This window comes from Primulina tabacum, chromosome 2 (genome assembly GCF_025594145.1).
Source record: "Primulina tabacum isolate GXHZ01 chromosome 2, ASM2559414v2, whole genome shotgun sequence".
In the NCBI taxonomy this organism is placed as follows: domain Eukaryota; kingdom Viridiplantae; phylum Streptophyta; class Magnoliopsida; order Lamiales; family Gesneriaceae; genus Primulina; species Primulina tabacum.
Window position 1 is genome coordinate 1,358,813 of NC_134551.1, and position 14,482 is coordinate 1,373,294.

The 14,482-nt window shown below is 37.4% G+C and overlaps 1 protein-coding gene across 1 annotated transcript; it reads right to left on the bottom strand.

The window, feature by feature from the left end:
* Positions 1-2,345: 2,345 nt before the first annotated feature.
* On the bottom strand, positions 2,346-12,997 carry LOC142523236 (protein HUA2-LIKE 3-like). The gene is given in 14 exon segments (XM_075626932.1): positions 2,346-3,016; positions 3,097-3,148; positions 3,618-3,788; positions 3,895-4,357; positions 4,458-4,935; positions 5,037-5,221; positions 5,328-5,455; positions 5,516-5,624; positions 6,753-7,203; positions 7,319-7,401; positions 7,471-8,615; positions 8,618-9,351; positions 11,473-11,549; positions 12,567-12,997. Coding segments are annotated over 13 exon segments (4,179 nt in total). The 5' UTR covers positions 12,696-12,997; the 3' UTR covers positions 2,346-3,016; positions 3,097-3,122.
* Between the last annotated feature and the right edge of the window lie 1,485 nt (positions 12,998-14,482).

Genomic DNA, 14,482 nt, shown 5'->3' on the forward strand with positions numbered 1-14,482 from the left:
GCTCAAGATGGGAGGATTGTTCAAACTCATATATATAACTCCCAGGTTATTTATCCAATCGATGTGGGACAATTAACACACCTTTCTCACGCCCAGGAATGAACATATGGAGCGTGGAGTTTACAAATAACCCAATTATGGGCAGAACGGGTGGCTTAATTATAGACAGTCCAATACATAACAGTGGAACCCGGGCTCTGATACCATGTTAAAATTGGAACTTGAACCTAACTCAATCCCAAAAGCTAGATCAAGAAGGGACGATTGTCCAAGCCTATATATACAACTTCCAGGTTATTTATCCAACCGATGTGGGACAATTAACAAGGCTGTCTCATTCTTATAGATCAATTTTGTAAGACAAGATGTCCAACTCTCGTTCTGACCCATGAAAAAGTATTATTTTTTGTGCCAAAAATATTATTTTTTCGCTCTAAGTATGAGTCGACCATATAGATACGTGAGATCGTCGCGTAGGAGACTTGCTCTTTATATTCCCAACCGCTATTTCAGTTCTCGATGTAGTAATGTATTTGCCCTCTGCTCTTCCATCAAAATTATGGGTCTACGCCGTAATTAACTTTGCACGGATCAATTTGGATCACAATTAAAATTGATATCTTGCACATTCAAGAAGTCCGAAGCTTGCAGAATCAAAATTTCTAGGAAATATTGCATATTAAAAAAATATATACAGTATTAGAAAATCTACCCTCTAAATATCTAACAGAGTAAAGAGATGCTTTGGTGCCTCTAAGGATAGTATCCAGTTGGACGAGCAAGAATGCTGCCTACTCAAGACCAAAAAAACCTTCTTTTGTACGTTTAAATGTGTGCCTCTAAGAAACACCTAAAGCGTAACTCTTCAAAGTTCCTGCATGTATAGATACAGCTCGATCCCACGTCTTATATAACTACTATTTCTCCATATGTCTATTGGTTGAAAATATCTGCATTTTTAGTCACTCCAGCGCAGAAGCATAACAGTGCATCTCCATATGATGTAAAGGCGAGTCCTTTGCTGCCTGATTTGATTTGAACATCGTTGAATCGAGCCAGATTTTGAACTTGTCGCCATGTTTTTCTACAAAAATGAAATGTATTTGTCTCTGAGAAACTTTCAGAATTTCTTCTGTCTGTGATAAGTGGGTATGATTGTTTAGACAGTTCTGTTATTATTTATAGCATACGGGGAAATGGAGAAAAGATGGAAATGGAAATTTGTTGTATAACCAACTTCATGGTGGGCCAAGGTACGTGGGTTCCTCATTTGAGAAAACAGAACTCGAAGGTTTGGCTCCTACCTCTTTATGTCCACATCAGTTGTCCCAGTTTAGTCCAAATCCTATACAAGAAAACAGATGCCAGATAGGTTTTAGCAAATATCATTTTGATATCTTTTACTTGCTACTTTGATCGATTATATTAAGTACACTAATATGACGAGTTTACCACTCTGGTTAGGCATGGATAAGTTTGAGTTTAGAGTGGGCAAGAAAGAGAATTAGGATATGAATTCTTGTGTGGAAGAAATTTATTCGAGTGTCGGCTCTCTTTTGTAGTTTCTAGACAAGGAGGATTCTATTTCGAGAAGATTTTGCGTACTTAATTGAAAATCCAAATCCTACCAAGTTTGAATGTTTCTTCATGTTATTATCTCACTCCCAAACACGGCAGATCCAGGTGGACGTGGGCGTCTTTGAAAGTGATTTGGTGATGTAATAGTATCTAGAATTTTTTGTTAGTAGACTAATTTTCATTTACAAATCTCGTGCACCAAGACGCCAATCTTGAATGAGACTACATTTTGACTACATTTTGCTATTACTTCATGGGCCTGAATGTTACGCACCTGACACGCAGAACCCAACATATTGGTCATCCTTATTGGGCTCAATTGTGGACCTGGTTGGCCCATTGCATAGCCATTATCTTGTGAATTAGACAACTCCGAATGAAATTTCTTATTTGACGTTACATGTTTAGAGTTGGTTTATCGTATTTTTTTTACTTTTACCGTCATTTCCGAGTCCGCCTTTTATGATGCTCCAATGCATGGGAAAAGAGGAAAAAAAAATTGGTAAAGTAAAAACTAAAGATATCAAATTTGAACCAAAATAGTTACAAGTCCCAACTACTATCCTAATGAGCGTTCGCAAAAAGGAACCAAGATCATGAATATTTTACATAAAACAACCAGATGCAAAATTAAGGAGTCATTATGGAACACTTCACTTTCCCATAAAAACCCAAACGGGAACTTCAAGTTAAAGAGCGAAACTTCACGTCTGCTTAAATGGAAAGCTGTAATATGGCTCTTTGTCGAATTTGGATACCTTGTTCGGTTAGCTTTCAAAACATATGTTCAACTATTATATTAACCTTCGAAAAATGCGGTGTCCGACTACTATAGTTTGGGACAGCACACATATATGTCAACAACGAAGCGGTATCCAAAAATTAAACCAAATCGCTCTCTCACAGGGTACAAATCTCCACATTAAAGAACCAAACCTAAAGGTCTGTCTCACAGGGTACAAATCTCCACATAAAAGAATCAAACCTAAAGGTCAAGACTGACACCTTTTATCATAGAGCTGAGTTCCAAAATATGGATAACGAACTTGTGATCACTCTCTTCAGTAACAAGGGTTCTTGGAAAGTAAACTACTCGCAATGTACATATCATCTTCAAGCCATCTGAAGAAACTACAAATCACTAACTAAATGTTGCCGAAAAATCTACACAACTATATCATGTCATTACACGACAAATTTAATAGACGAGACAAAAAATTGTAACCAACGCAAGGAAACAGCCTAAGGAATGCTGAGACTCCCCACAAAAGAGCTTAGGATCATCTATTCATTTCCCAACCGAAGACCGCATACCTATTTACACGACCAGTAAACAGGTTTATTCTCTACAATTTCGAAATCTGGCAGTTCCCAAGATTTCAGACATGGCAAGACCACCTTCGATGAGTCATGGCACCGAAATGAATAAGAATTCAACCTAATAATGAAATGGTAATAAGCAAAGAGGAATAATTAAAGAACTGAGAATTGAGAAGTAGGTATATGTGATAAAGATACCAGTCTGGCGCAAGTTTAAAAACGCATCATCTTGGTCTCCAATAATTTGGACCTGAACATAAAAGGAATAAGAGATGTGGCTAACACATTATTCAACCAACCAAAGGTTTGCACAACAGAACGGACAATCCATTTTCACTTGTCTCTACATTTTACAGTGTAAAGTGTATAAATATTCATGGTACAACTCAGAACATGGTGAGCATACTTGAAACTTCACCTATATCTTGGGCCACATATCATCTAAGATTAACAGTATATAAAGGTTCATAAAACTATCCAACATATTTATTTGCTGTTAACCATATAGTTTGCAGTATCTACTAAAGATAAGTGACCTAGAAACAAGCTACAGTATTTTGAAGAAATTATAGTGAACGTTTAATTTAAGCCAACAAAGAACAGAACTCATCGATGTGAAAGAAGCATCCTGTGTTCTTTTGCCCAATACAACAAAAATATCTGACGCCAGGTTTAATCAAATTCATTTTCAGCATAACATATGAAGATAGATGAAGCACCTCTATTTCCCACCGGAATAGGACCTTCAGGTTCTCTGTAAGGATTGAATTGCCTGTGATTTGGGGGCCGAGGAGGGAAATTCCACCTACTGTTAGTTGACGGTTCACGGGGTGGACCACTGTAGGGCATGTGACCATGAGACATCCTGGCACCATTGCGATAACATTGACCTGGAAGACGAAAAGGAAAAAAATTAGAATTTGCGACATATAAAATTAGAAATGTGAGCCAAGATGCCTTAATTTTCAATAATACAAGGAAAAGTTTAGTTACTACCAGAGATGGGAGGTAAGGGAGGCCTCCAGCACTCTCCAATATTATCACGAGGGACAAATTTATTTCTGTCACGGTCCCGGTAAAAATGACTATTTTCTTCATTACGCATATGGAATCTGTTGGGATGGGAAGGAGGTGGTAAATCCCTCCGCGATTGGATATGTCGCTGTTGGGGGTACGAAAATTGATTTGACGGAGCGGGCTGAGGTGGGCGAACGTGAAGACCCTTGTTGAAACCACCCTCTCCCGGCTGGATTCTATTAGAACCTTGGGCAGACAAATGGGATGTAGGCCTATCATTGAAAGAGCATATATTGATATTGTCGGGAATCTGCCTTGGAACCTGGGCTTCAAAATCTTTATTGTCACGAACACGATGATGCACCGAATCCAAGTTGGTTGACTTCATTCTTGGCAAACCAGGCTGCTTTGCCATAGATCCCGGTAGATCATTGTCAAAATTCTGCGCAAGCATAAAGATGTAAAAGCATAACTATTAAAACCTTCCAGCACAGTAAGCAGTAGTTTAGACACCAGACATGAAATTTAGGACAGAGAGAGACCTGAGAGCTTGGATAAATATTTGAATTAGGACCATTTGCAACAGAATCAAGCATTGCACGAGGAAAACTAGATGGTGGAAGTGGATATGGTGGCGGCGGCGGATGCGAGGGAGACCTTGGCAGAGGAGTACATGTCAAAGATGCAGTCTTAGGTTGTTGAGAGGTAAAAGGGGGCCCATAACGGTTATCAGAGAGGTGATGGGACAGTTGAGTCTGATCTTTAGTAAGATTACTGGTGGAACTAATTTCTTCATCACAATAGGGGGCCACATCCTCCATTTCAAGTTCACCGTCCACATCTTCCAAAATAAGACTACGCTTTTCAACAGCAGGAATCAGAGCCCTTTCTCCATCGAGATTTTCCACATTATGTTCTGGGGTAACAGCCTCAAAACTCTCTCCATCAGAGTCACTTCCTACATCATCATCTCTCAGCATACGAGGCATACAGAAGCCAGGAAGCTGAAAACTTGAATTGCTGAAGTAAAACGATGCATCTAGTAAGTTACGATTCAGAGAAGCCCAACAAACATGCCTGATAGTTCAAATAACAAATGGTAAAGTTAGAAATCCATATACCTTCCATATTCATCAACCAACATACCCTCCATTTCTCTAATAGGGTCATCAAAAGCCCTTTCATTTCTTAATGGTCGGCGAGATCCAGCTTTAGGGTATGAAACACAAAGGGCGTCAAGCTCCTGAATGTGGTGATAAATGATTTGTTCTGGAAGAATCTTCCTCTCCTGCCATACTCTCAAAACCTATCCAGTAGGTAAAAAGGTTTAGTACCACATTTCAATGTACAAAAGCAATATAAAAAGAAACAAAGGTCAATAAACAAATCTGAGAGGGCATGGCTCCACACACTTTCAAACACTGTCTATGATTCTCGAGAGAACTGCTACCAGGAGGAGCAGCTGCCAACAATAAACGTGGCAACACTGCCTGTATCACAGAGGGATATATGCCACCATCACCTGAACAAGATAGAGGACCTGTGAGGTTTCAAAACTCAGAATATTACCTATGCCGTCAAAACAAAGTAAACACTATACCTTTCATGCCCCTAGAACATTGAGCGATAGAATCAACAAGGAAAAACAGGTCCACTTTTTTGTGTGAATTTGACTCTCTTTCCAAATTTTGTGAGAGTATTTCCACCACCTAAAGCAAACCATACTTCTGTAAATATTAGCACATGAAAGGAAATTATGTGGTCTAACATGCTGTCTTGGTAGAATATATAGATGTTTTTAGCTTACAGAGTGTCTTAACAATATTAACTTCGCGGATACACAAGATCCAGAGCAAATTAAAGTCACGTAGCTCACTCCTAGGCTCAAGTCATGCATGAAACTTAGGGATTATTAATCCAAAGTAAAATCCAATGTGATGGTCATTCAATTTAGCTTTTAAACTAATAAATATTTGTTTTATTCAATAGTTTATCAAGTAAATATCATATTGATATGTGCCATAATTTTCCAAAACTATCTAGTTTCTAACATATAAGCTTTTGGTGAGCCTTGTTCTGACAAGGTATATGCCTCACCTCGCACCAGGGTTGTAGGATGTTTGTATGCCTTGAGCCATCAACAACTATCATCACAGTAGTAAACTCTTAATGCTGAATTCTAAGGAATTCCCAAACTCTATCCAAACAAGTTACAATTAAGATAATATAATGTCATCGTTATCATTCTTCTCATCTTGTCATTATTCTATGCTTTAACCACAATTTCTGTTACATATACTCGAGTAATTTATGAGTACACCAGGAAAATGGATCACAGAACAGCACTTTTTTATGCTAGAGTTCCAACACAAGTGTAACCTGAGCGGACCCATCATCTAGGAGATTCAGAGCACAGATGTATGCAATGTGAACATAAGCCATGCAAAAGAGGTTTTGCTAAACTACATTCAACGCATATCATTGAATATGAAACTATATCACAGATATGGCTGCTGAACATATATATCTAAGTAAAAGACTCGGAGTCGAAGTCAAAAACATGTGCATGCAATCATGAGCCAAGTGAAAGAGGTTTCACAGCACAAGTTTACTCCATAAAATCTATGCATATGGTTAAAAAATATGCAACCTTATGGATGTTATTAGTGACCAATGACCGTATATAAGTGAAAGACTCTGGGTCAAAATAATGAACAAAATTGATCTTGAACAACAGCATTATATTGTGCTAAACAAAAATGTTTAAATTCTAACGAGGGCACGGTGACATCAAAAATTTTGAGCCACAGAAAACTTGGTCATAACCAGAAGTCTACCTTCATTGCAAAACCGAATTTCGCACAGTCAATAGCGACCCGTGTGGCTCGGCCAATGCTCTCTTTTGTTCCCGTTAGTGATCTGATAGCGGCTTCAAAGGATGACAGAGTTTCTTCACCTTTGCTGTTTGACTTTCCAGCAAGTTTAGCCTTTTCAGAATTTAGCTGAACATCAGGACTACAAGAGCTATGATTTTCAAGGTGATTATTATCTGCTGCGGAAACATTGCCCATGGAAGAACTGCAAGGAGATGTCTTCGCGGACAAGTGCAGCCCATTAGTCAGAGATGAAGACTGGGTGACAGCAAAATCCTCCAGAGGCTCATCGGAAACAGAAATAGAGTTAGATAGACATTGATGATGACCACTGGTTAAAACCTTCACTGGACTACCAGAGGGCACACGATTTGAAAACTTAGATAACGGGCTACTTTCTTTCACAAAATCCGACCTGAAGATGCAGAGTCAGAATGATAAACGAGGTTCACCAAGAAATGATAAAATATATTACAAGTTTAAATTGAAGAAAAGAGTAGAACGACCTCATGTAAAATATAAAGACTTACTTTTGGCTAACTTGGTTGTTCTTGGCTGATGATAAGCCCTTCACACCGCGAGATTTATCAACTTCACCCACATCATTGTCTACCTGCACACTGGTATCACAATTCAGCTTACTACCAGCATTTTCTTTCAGCGCGAGGACTTCTAAACTCACCTGGGGAATAACAGGACCATATCCCTTAACTGTTGCATCCAACTCCGAACATTCAATCTTGTGGTGATTGGTAAGAGACATAATAAAACCAGGTGCACAGAAGTCCAAACAAACTTCTTCACCAATGTTTTGTGGGCCTGGTTTTACATGCTTAGAGTCTAACTCTAGAGGTGACACTTTGAGACATTTGGAATCAGCATCTTCGGCGTGTGCAGTTGAATCTTTGCATAATTCAGGATTCAAGCTACCACTGCTATAGCTTCTACCACAGTCCAGTACAGTTGTATATGTTTTTGAATCAATTAGTGGCATTTCTGTGTTCGACGCAGCGCAAAACTCGGAAGAATCAAAGTCATTGTTGCTATGATTTTCAGTGGGTGCTGATCCCAATTCAATCACATATTTGCTTCCAATTGACAACTCTGAGCCTTCTGCAATGGACGGACAGTCTCCATTGTTTTTGGCATTCATTGTCAATGGAAAACTGGAAGCACTTAGATTATCTTCTGCCACATTAGCAGACATGGCCTCCAATGCACGGTGTAGTCTTTTAGACGGAGGTAAAGCAGCTTCACCGTCCACAAAATTCCTGGTTTCCCATAAATTCTTACCCCCTTCCCATGATTGAGCCTTTTTAGGACTTGCAGGCGATAAAGGCACACCAACAGAATCTACTTCAATCGGAACAGATTCACCATCACCAGGATCATCCACCTTCAAATTCAATGGCCCAGAGGTCTGTGTTGCAAGTCTTTCAGAAACTTCCAGTATTTTCTCCTCTTTACGTGCCATTATTCCTTCTTTCTTCTCGGCAGGTGCAGATCTCTCCAAACGGACTCTTGCTCTTTTGAATAGTGGTAAGTGTTCATCACCATCTTCTCTAGCATATCTTTCAGCTAATTTCTCATTATTACTAGGTGAAACACTTCTGTTTCTGGCTTCGGCATCAGAAACAAATGCATTTGAATTAGCTGCCCCGACATCATCACTGTATCGTTTTCGATTAGGACCCCTTTTCTTCTTTATGATGGCAGTGCTAGTTTGAAAGCCAAGCCTGTTGTTTAATTCAGTTTCTTCTTCATTATTATTTTCACTAAAATGATCCATTACCATTGGTTTACAATGGGATTCTACAGTGCTGCCATATTGAAACTAGGTGAGTCAGAGTCTACAGTCATAACTTCAGATTCATTCTCTTCCATACTATCATTTGATGCTGAAGCAGGTGAGTCTGCGTCATATCCTTCAGAATCATCAGAGGACTTCGTAATCCTTGCACTTCTTCTCAAAGATCTATCTTTCGATGCATTAATACCAGAATGCCTAAACCTCCTGCTGTTATTCAGAGAAGGTAATGTTATGTTCTGAGGTCCTTTGGCATCTGTCTTTGAAGAACTTCTCAACCTTCGAGCAGATACCCTTCCCTGTATGACACTATTCCGTGATTGGGTTACTTCAGTTTTACTTCTTGTTGAATAAGTAGTAGAAACAGGCATTTCAGCAGATAATCGTGCATCCTCCAATTGCATTTCTGCATCACGCAAGGCATCTTCGGCAGCGGCAGCGGCAGCCGCTTCAGTCAGCGAGTTCAAATCATTAGTGGCCCCAGTACAAAGCGGCTGTGGTTCAGCTCTAATCACAGATTCCTCGTCATTCACACACTTAGTCAATGATTCCTCAGACTTATTTTCATTGTTTATAATGATTTCTGTGGTTTCATTAGCACTACTAACTTGTTCCTGTTTCTTCAGCTTCTCAAAAGAGAGAACTATCTCATTTACTGCACGAACAAAATCAGCACCCTTTCCATGACGTTTCCCTAAAAGAGACAATTTTCTTTCTTCTGTGAATTCTTCGACATCAGCAGGATTGCAGAAGCCACTGTCCAAGAGAACTAAATTTAACATAAATACATAGAGAAAATCATTCAACTGGGCTATTGTTTATATTCTTTCACCGTTATCAATGTCACTGTATAGTTTTAATTTGGAATCTTAGCCTAAATTGTTTTTGGCTGTGACATTATTATGTCAATATATTGGCATGCATACACTAAATAAGCATCTGGTTTATAGTCTGTAAGTTTCATCCTAAAAAATGAAAGAATGACATTATAAAACCAAATCAAACTCCTGAACATAAAGGTGGGTTAATAATCTTTCAGAGGTCACATAAAGCTTGTGTTTTTTGAGCCACTTCAATATAAAAATTAGAGAACTATTCCAGAATCTAGACATGTACAGACGCTGCCTAGCATACAGCATGGCTGAAAAAAACCCGACATGACTAATTACCAACCGTTAAGGAAGAGTTGTTCAGCAATAGAAAATGATATAGCTACAAAGAACATAAGCCAAACTTTTAAATAACAAATCGTGCCGTCTCCGCAACCAACTACAAATGCCTCTCAACCATAATGAACAACCTACAGAGAATTAATTTCTTCAGAAACATATATTACTTTAACAAAGTATAATCAGTGTGTAGAGCAAAAAAATACCATGTAGAAAAAGTAACAGAAAAAAAGAAAGGGAACTGATGTGCGAAACTCAGAGAGGCAAAACCACAAGAATGCAAACTTCAACAGCAAGTATTGAAACAATCAGACTGCAAAATAACAAATGCCTTATTTCAAATACTTATGCAGACATACTTCCAAGCAGGTTACCCAATGCAAACAGGAAAATAGAGACATGCAAGTTGGCTAAAGTTTATTTGAAGAACTCAAACAGCCAAAACTTTCCAATGCCAATTCCTGTTACAAAACATAATATTATTCATGCATCGTATTATTTCTTCAAAATAAGTGTTCATCTCCGCTTAACATGACTTAAAATCAGTCCTTCCATCAACAGCTGAAACCAAATTCTAAAGTTCACATGAAAAATAAAATACTTCAATTGGAATTTCTGAACCAGTTCTAGCCTACAGGTTACAAACAAAATGGCGACAAAAATATGTTGGGCCATGCACATAGTTGTCAATAGCCCCCGTAGCCCTCGCTATAGCGAATAGCGTGGCGAAACGACACCACATCGCTACGGATCGCTACGCGCCACAAACTTTCCAATAGCGCTCGCTATCCTCGCTATTGGAACTATAGCGACAATCGCGATAGCTGAAATAGCGTCGCTATTGCAAAAAGAAGCTACATGCCTATTTTTTTGTCCTTTTTTTCTAATTTTGGCTATTTTTGCATGTAATTACTTAGGTTTTTGCTGGAAATTGTATTTTTCTGCATTTCTTGTTTTATTTTTGTGTCTTCTATGATATTTCAATTAAAAAACTTAAAATATTTTCAAGTTTTAGTATTTTACAATAAAGTTGATGGAATATTATGCTGGAAATTAAGATTTTTGAATTGATGTTAGTATATGCTATATATTATAAATTTATATACTTATGACGCTTTACTTTCAAATAACTCTCGCTACGCTATTCACTATGCGCTACAGCCATGGGCAACCTTTGCGCTACGGAGCGATATGCGTGATTGACAACTATGGTCATGCATAATACAAGTCAGCAAAGTGAATCCACAACCACTTGGAAGATGAAAAGAACTTCGTACATATATACAACTGTAGCAGCTAGCTAAATCCGCCCCCAGGAAACAATAGAAAAAACTCTATGCATGAGAGAATAGAGCTCACTAGATGCCACGACCAAAACAAAAGGTTAAAACAACTAATGCGACCAAAACTTCATGGGTTCAGCTTTTGTAAAGGAAACTCGATGGGAAACAAAACAAGGGAATAAAGAAAAAAATATATAAAACCTTAAAAATGTTTGGCTTCAGATTTTGTTCAATTGAAAGTTCAAGATTGTTGTGAAGTAAGTTAGAATGCATGCGAGTACATATTTACCATGCACTTCAGCTATACAAGCAATTTAAAAATGCCTTAAAGCACATGAAAATTATTTAGTAAGAACCCAAAAAAACAACACCAAAAAGCTGAGATATAGACCAACACTCGGAGAGAGAAAAGAACGAAAACTAACATTTGTTGGGTCCCAAAAAAATGGACTAGTACTTTCTTACGATCAGCCGGGTAACCCCACTTCTCTGGCTCACTCACCTGCCATTATAAAATCATTGAACCAATCTTCAGTTGAGTAAAAACTAAACAGACCTAATAGTGGAAAAAATATACCACTGAAAGTTTACAAAGAGTCACGAAAGTTCAGGTCAATAAAACTGCAAACTAAAGCTAACTAACAAAACCAAATGCTAATTTATAAAAAAAACAATTAGCATTCAAAGATGAGACCAACACACTTCCCATCTCTTTCCGATCACTAATCCGCCAAGGCCTTCGTGCCCAGTCCTTTATTCAGCCAACCTAATGTTTTGACGGTGATATTCATGAGGCTAATGGAGATGCAAAATAACAGAAATCACTCATATTTATAATCGAAGTGGTAACAAAACCCTCAACGGAATTACTTCTTTATTTATGTAGTTAAAAAGTTCATCCAAGCCTTCCTGAGGGATATTATGCTGAAAAATTATCCTCAGATGGTCAAGACTCCAGTCAGAATACATGTTTACAGTTATTAACCATCCATCACATGCAAATACATATTCTAAACCTATCATTTTTCCATATGAAAATTACATCCCGATTAAGTAGCACAAGCAATACAGTTAGTTGAAATACACAACACTCAGAAAAAACAGAACACCACAACCTAAACGTACATATATTTTCCCATGTAGAGAAGCAGCGATGTTGCTTAATTTCTTCAATAGTGCTACATTCATATCGTGCACAATAAAACATTGAAGATAAACATCCGTGATCCGTCCAAGTACTACAAAGAACCCAACTGGGCAGTTTCACTTTTTTTTTCTCTTCAGAGTATGTTACATCATTCAATCTCATGATTGTCAACATCACAAAACATGCTTACACTCATGTTTCTATATATCCAAAACTATTCACCCCAGATCTGCAGTGAAAGAATATTGAAAAACCTAATTATAAAACAAAAAACTGCGTGATACCAAAGAAGCACATAACTTGAGCCCTGACTGCTCGATGAAAGAACAAAAACAAACATAAATTCCGAAAAGAAAAACCCAGACAGCATACCGTTGCAGGCCATGCAGGAAACCCCTTCACTTTGGCAAGAACAAGATCGCCGGCCTTCCACTCCCGCCGCGTGGTCGCGGCCTCCGTCGCCGCCGCTTTTCCGACCCCTTTTCTTCGGCTCGGTGCCATAAAGCTACACGAGCCGATATTTACCAGCCATCAAAGACCCAGTCAGAAACGATTAAAACCCCTACTTTCGCACAATTATTCAAAAAACGAGTAAAATTAAGTTAATCAGATGTGTTCGCCCCACTGTAGAGATGAATGGAGTCGGTATAAAGCCCTAACCCTAATAATCTAGACAGAGAAAGGAGAGTGCAGATGGGGAGTGGGGCGAGAAATTTGTGGAAGAAGGGATGTGCTTAATTGCGGAAAAACAGATAGGAAATGGAGTTTTGTTTGATTTTAGAAAGGCAAGGGGGCGGTGCTAAAGTGCGCCTGTAGCGTGTAGGATGAAGAGCGTGTCATTTTTACGCACTGGTACAGTTGGCTGAATTCTGTAGCGCAGGCCCGCACCACGTGACGTAAAGTTACAATGGAATTGGGCTTTGGGCCCAAAAAACCTGTGCTTCGTGGATTAGTCCATGACATATGTTATATCTCAAGCCCAATGGATACATGTGATCGAGGCTTTATCACAAAGAATAATTTTTTACCCCTATTTATCCATCTATCATTAATTATGAGAAAATGTCATTTCGTCTTTAATTAATTTGGTGAGAATAATAATATTTTAATTTTTAGTACCATTACGAATTTAATTTTCAAAATCGGATTTTATAATCTGAGATTTCCATAAATATATGTTGAACAGTAATAATCTTACAACAATTTTATAATTTCAGAAAATTATTTTATCCACAAATATATAGATGTATATTAAATGTGAGATGCTTAGAAGTTTCATCAGCGGTTTTTTAAAGAAATTACCTTTATGAAAATGCAAAAGCTAAAAATTAATCACTTTAAAATAAAAAATAATAATTAATCCCAACAATTATGTTATTTGTTTAAGTATGAGATTTTTAACTGTGTTGTATTTGAATGAGATGATTTGATATGACGAAGAAATTTGATTTGAAATAATATTCATCGCAAGTATATATATTTCAAATTACATTTAACTTAATATATATTTTGTGTGCGAGGCACAACATACATTTAAAATATAATACAATATTATTTTTCCTGTCAATAAAGCAAAGCCAAACCCAAAATGTACTTTAATTTTCAATTTCAATTTTAACTAAAAAAAAAATATGTTCAACAAAGAATTGAAGGATCGGGTGAGCAAGGAAAGAAACAAGTTAAAAAGAGACAGGTAATAACAAATCTAGAAGGCGGACATATTCCACACAAGTAAATAATTAATTATGGATAGGAAACCCCACCACCAATCAAATTCCCTATATTTTGATGTCCTTTTTCCCAACTGGGTTTGCTAATTAACTAATTATTTACAATAAAATTGACAGCTGAAACTTATACTTAAGGTTTACATATTATATTTAATGTATTCCACCAATAATATGTTTCTATAATTAAGACAGAAAAGGCTAACAAAATGGAGGTCGTTCCTGGGAAAAGTTTTTATTTCTTTAATTCGATCTTTTAATACATCATTGACACCTCTCCCCAATACCTAGAAATAAATGTTAACGTTTCAGATATGCAAGCCAAATTTACAGGTACACACACACACACACACAAAATCTGCAGGTTAATTTTTAAATATTACAAAACATTCATTTGGCCATGTGAATAACTTTATTGTCAGAAATCAATTTTTTTATTTAATTTTACGAATTAAAACAGTTCAACAGGCAAAACTTCATTCGAGGTTATATCGTAATGAATTTTTTGTTTTATATATATAATTTTTTATACTAAGTTCAAGTCCCATAACTTTAATTCTT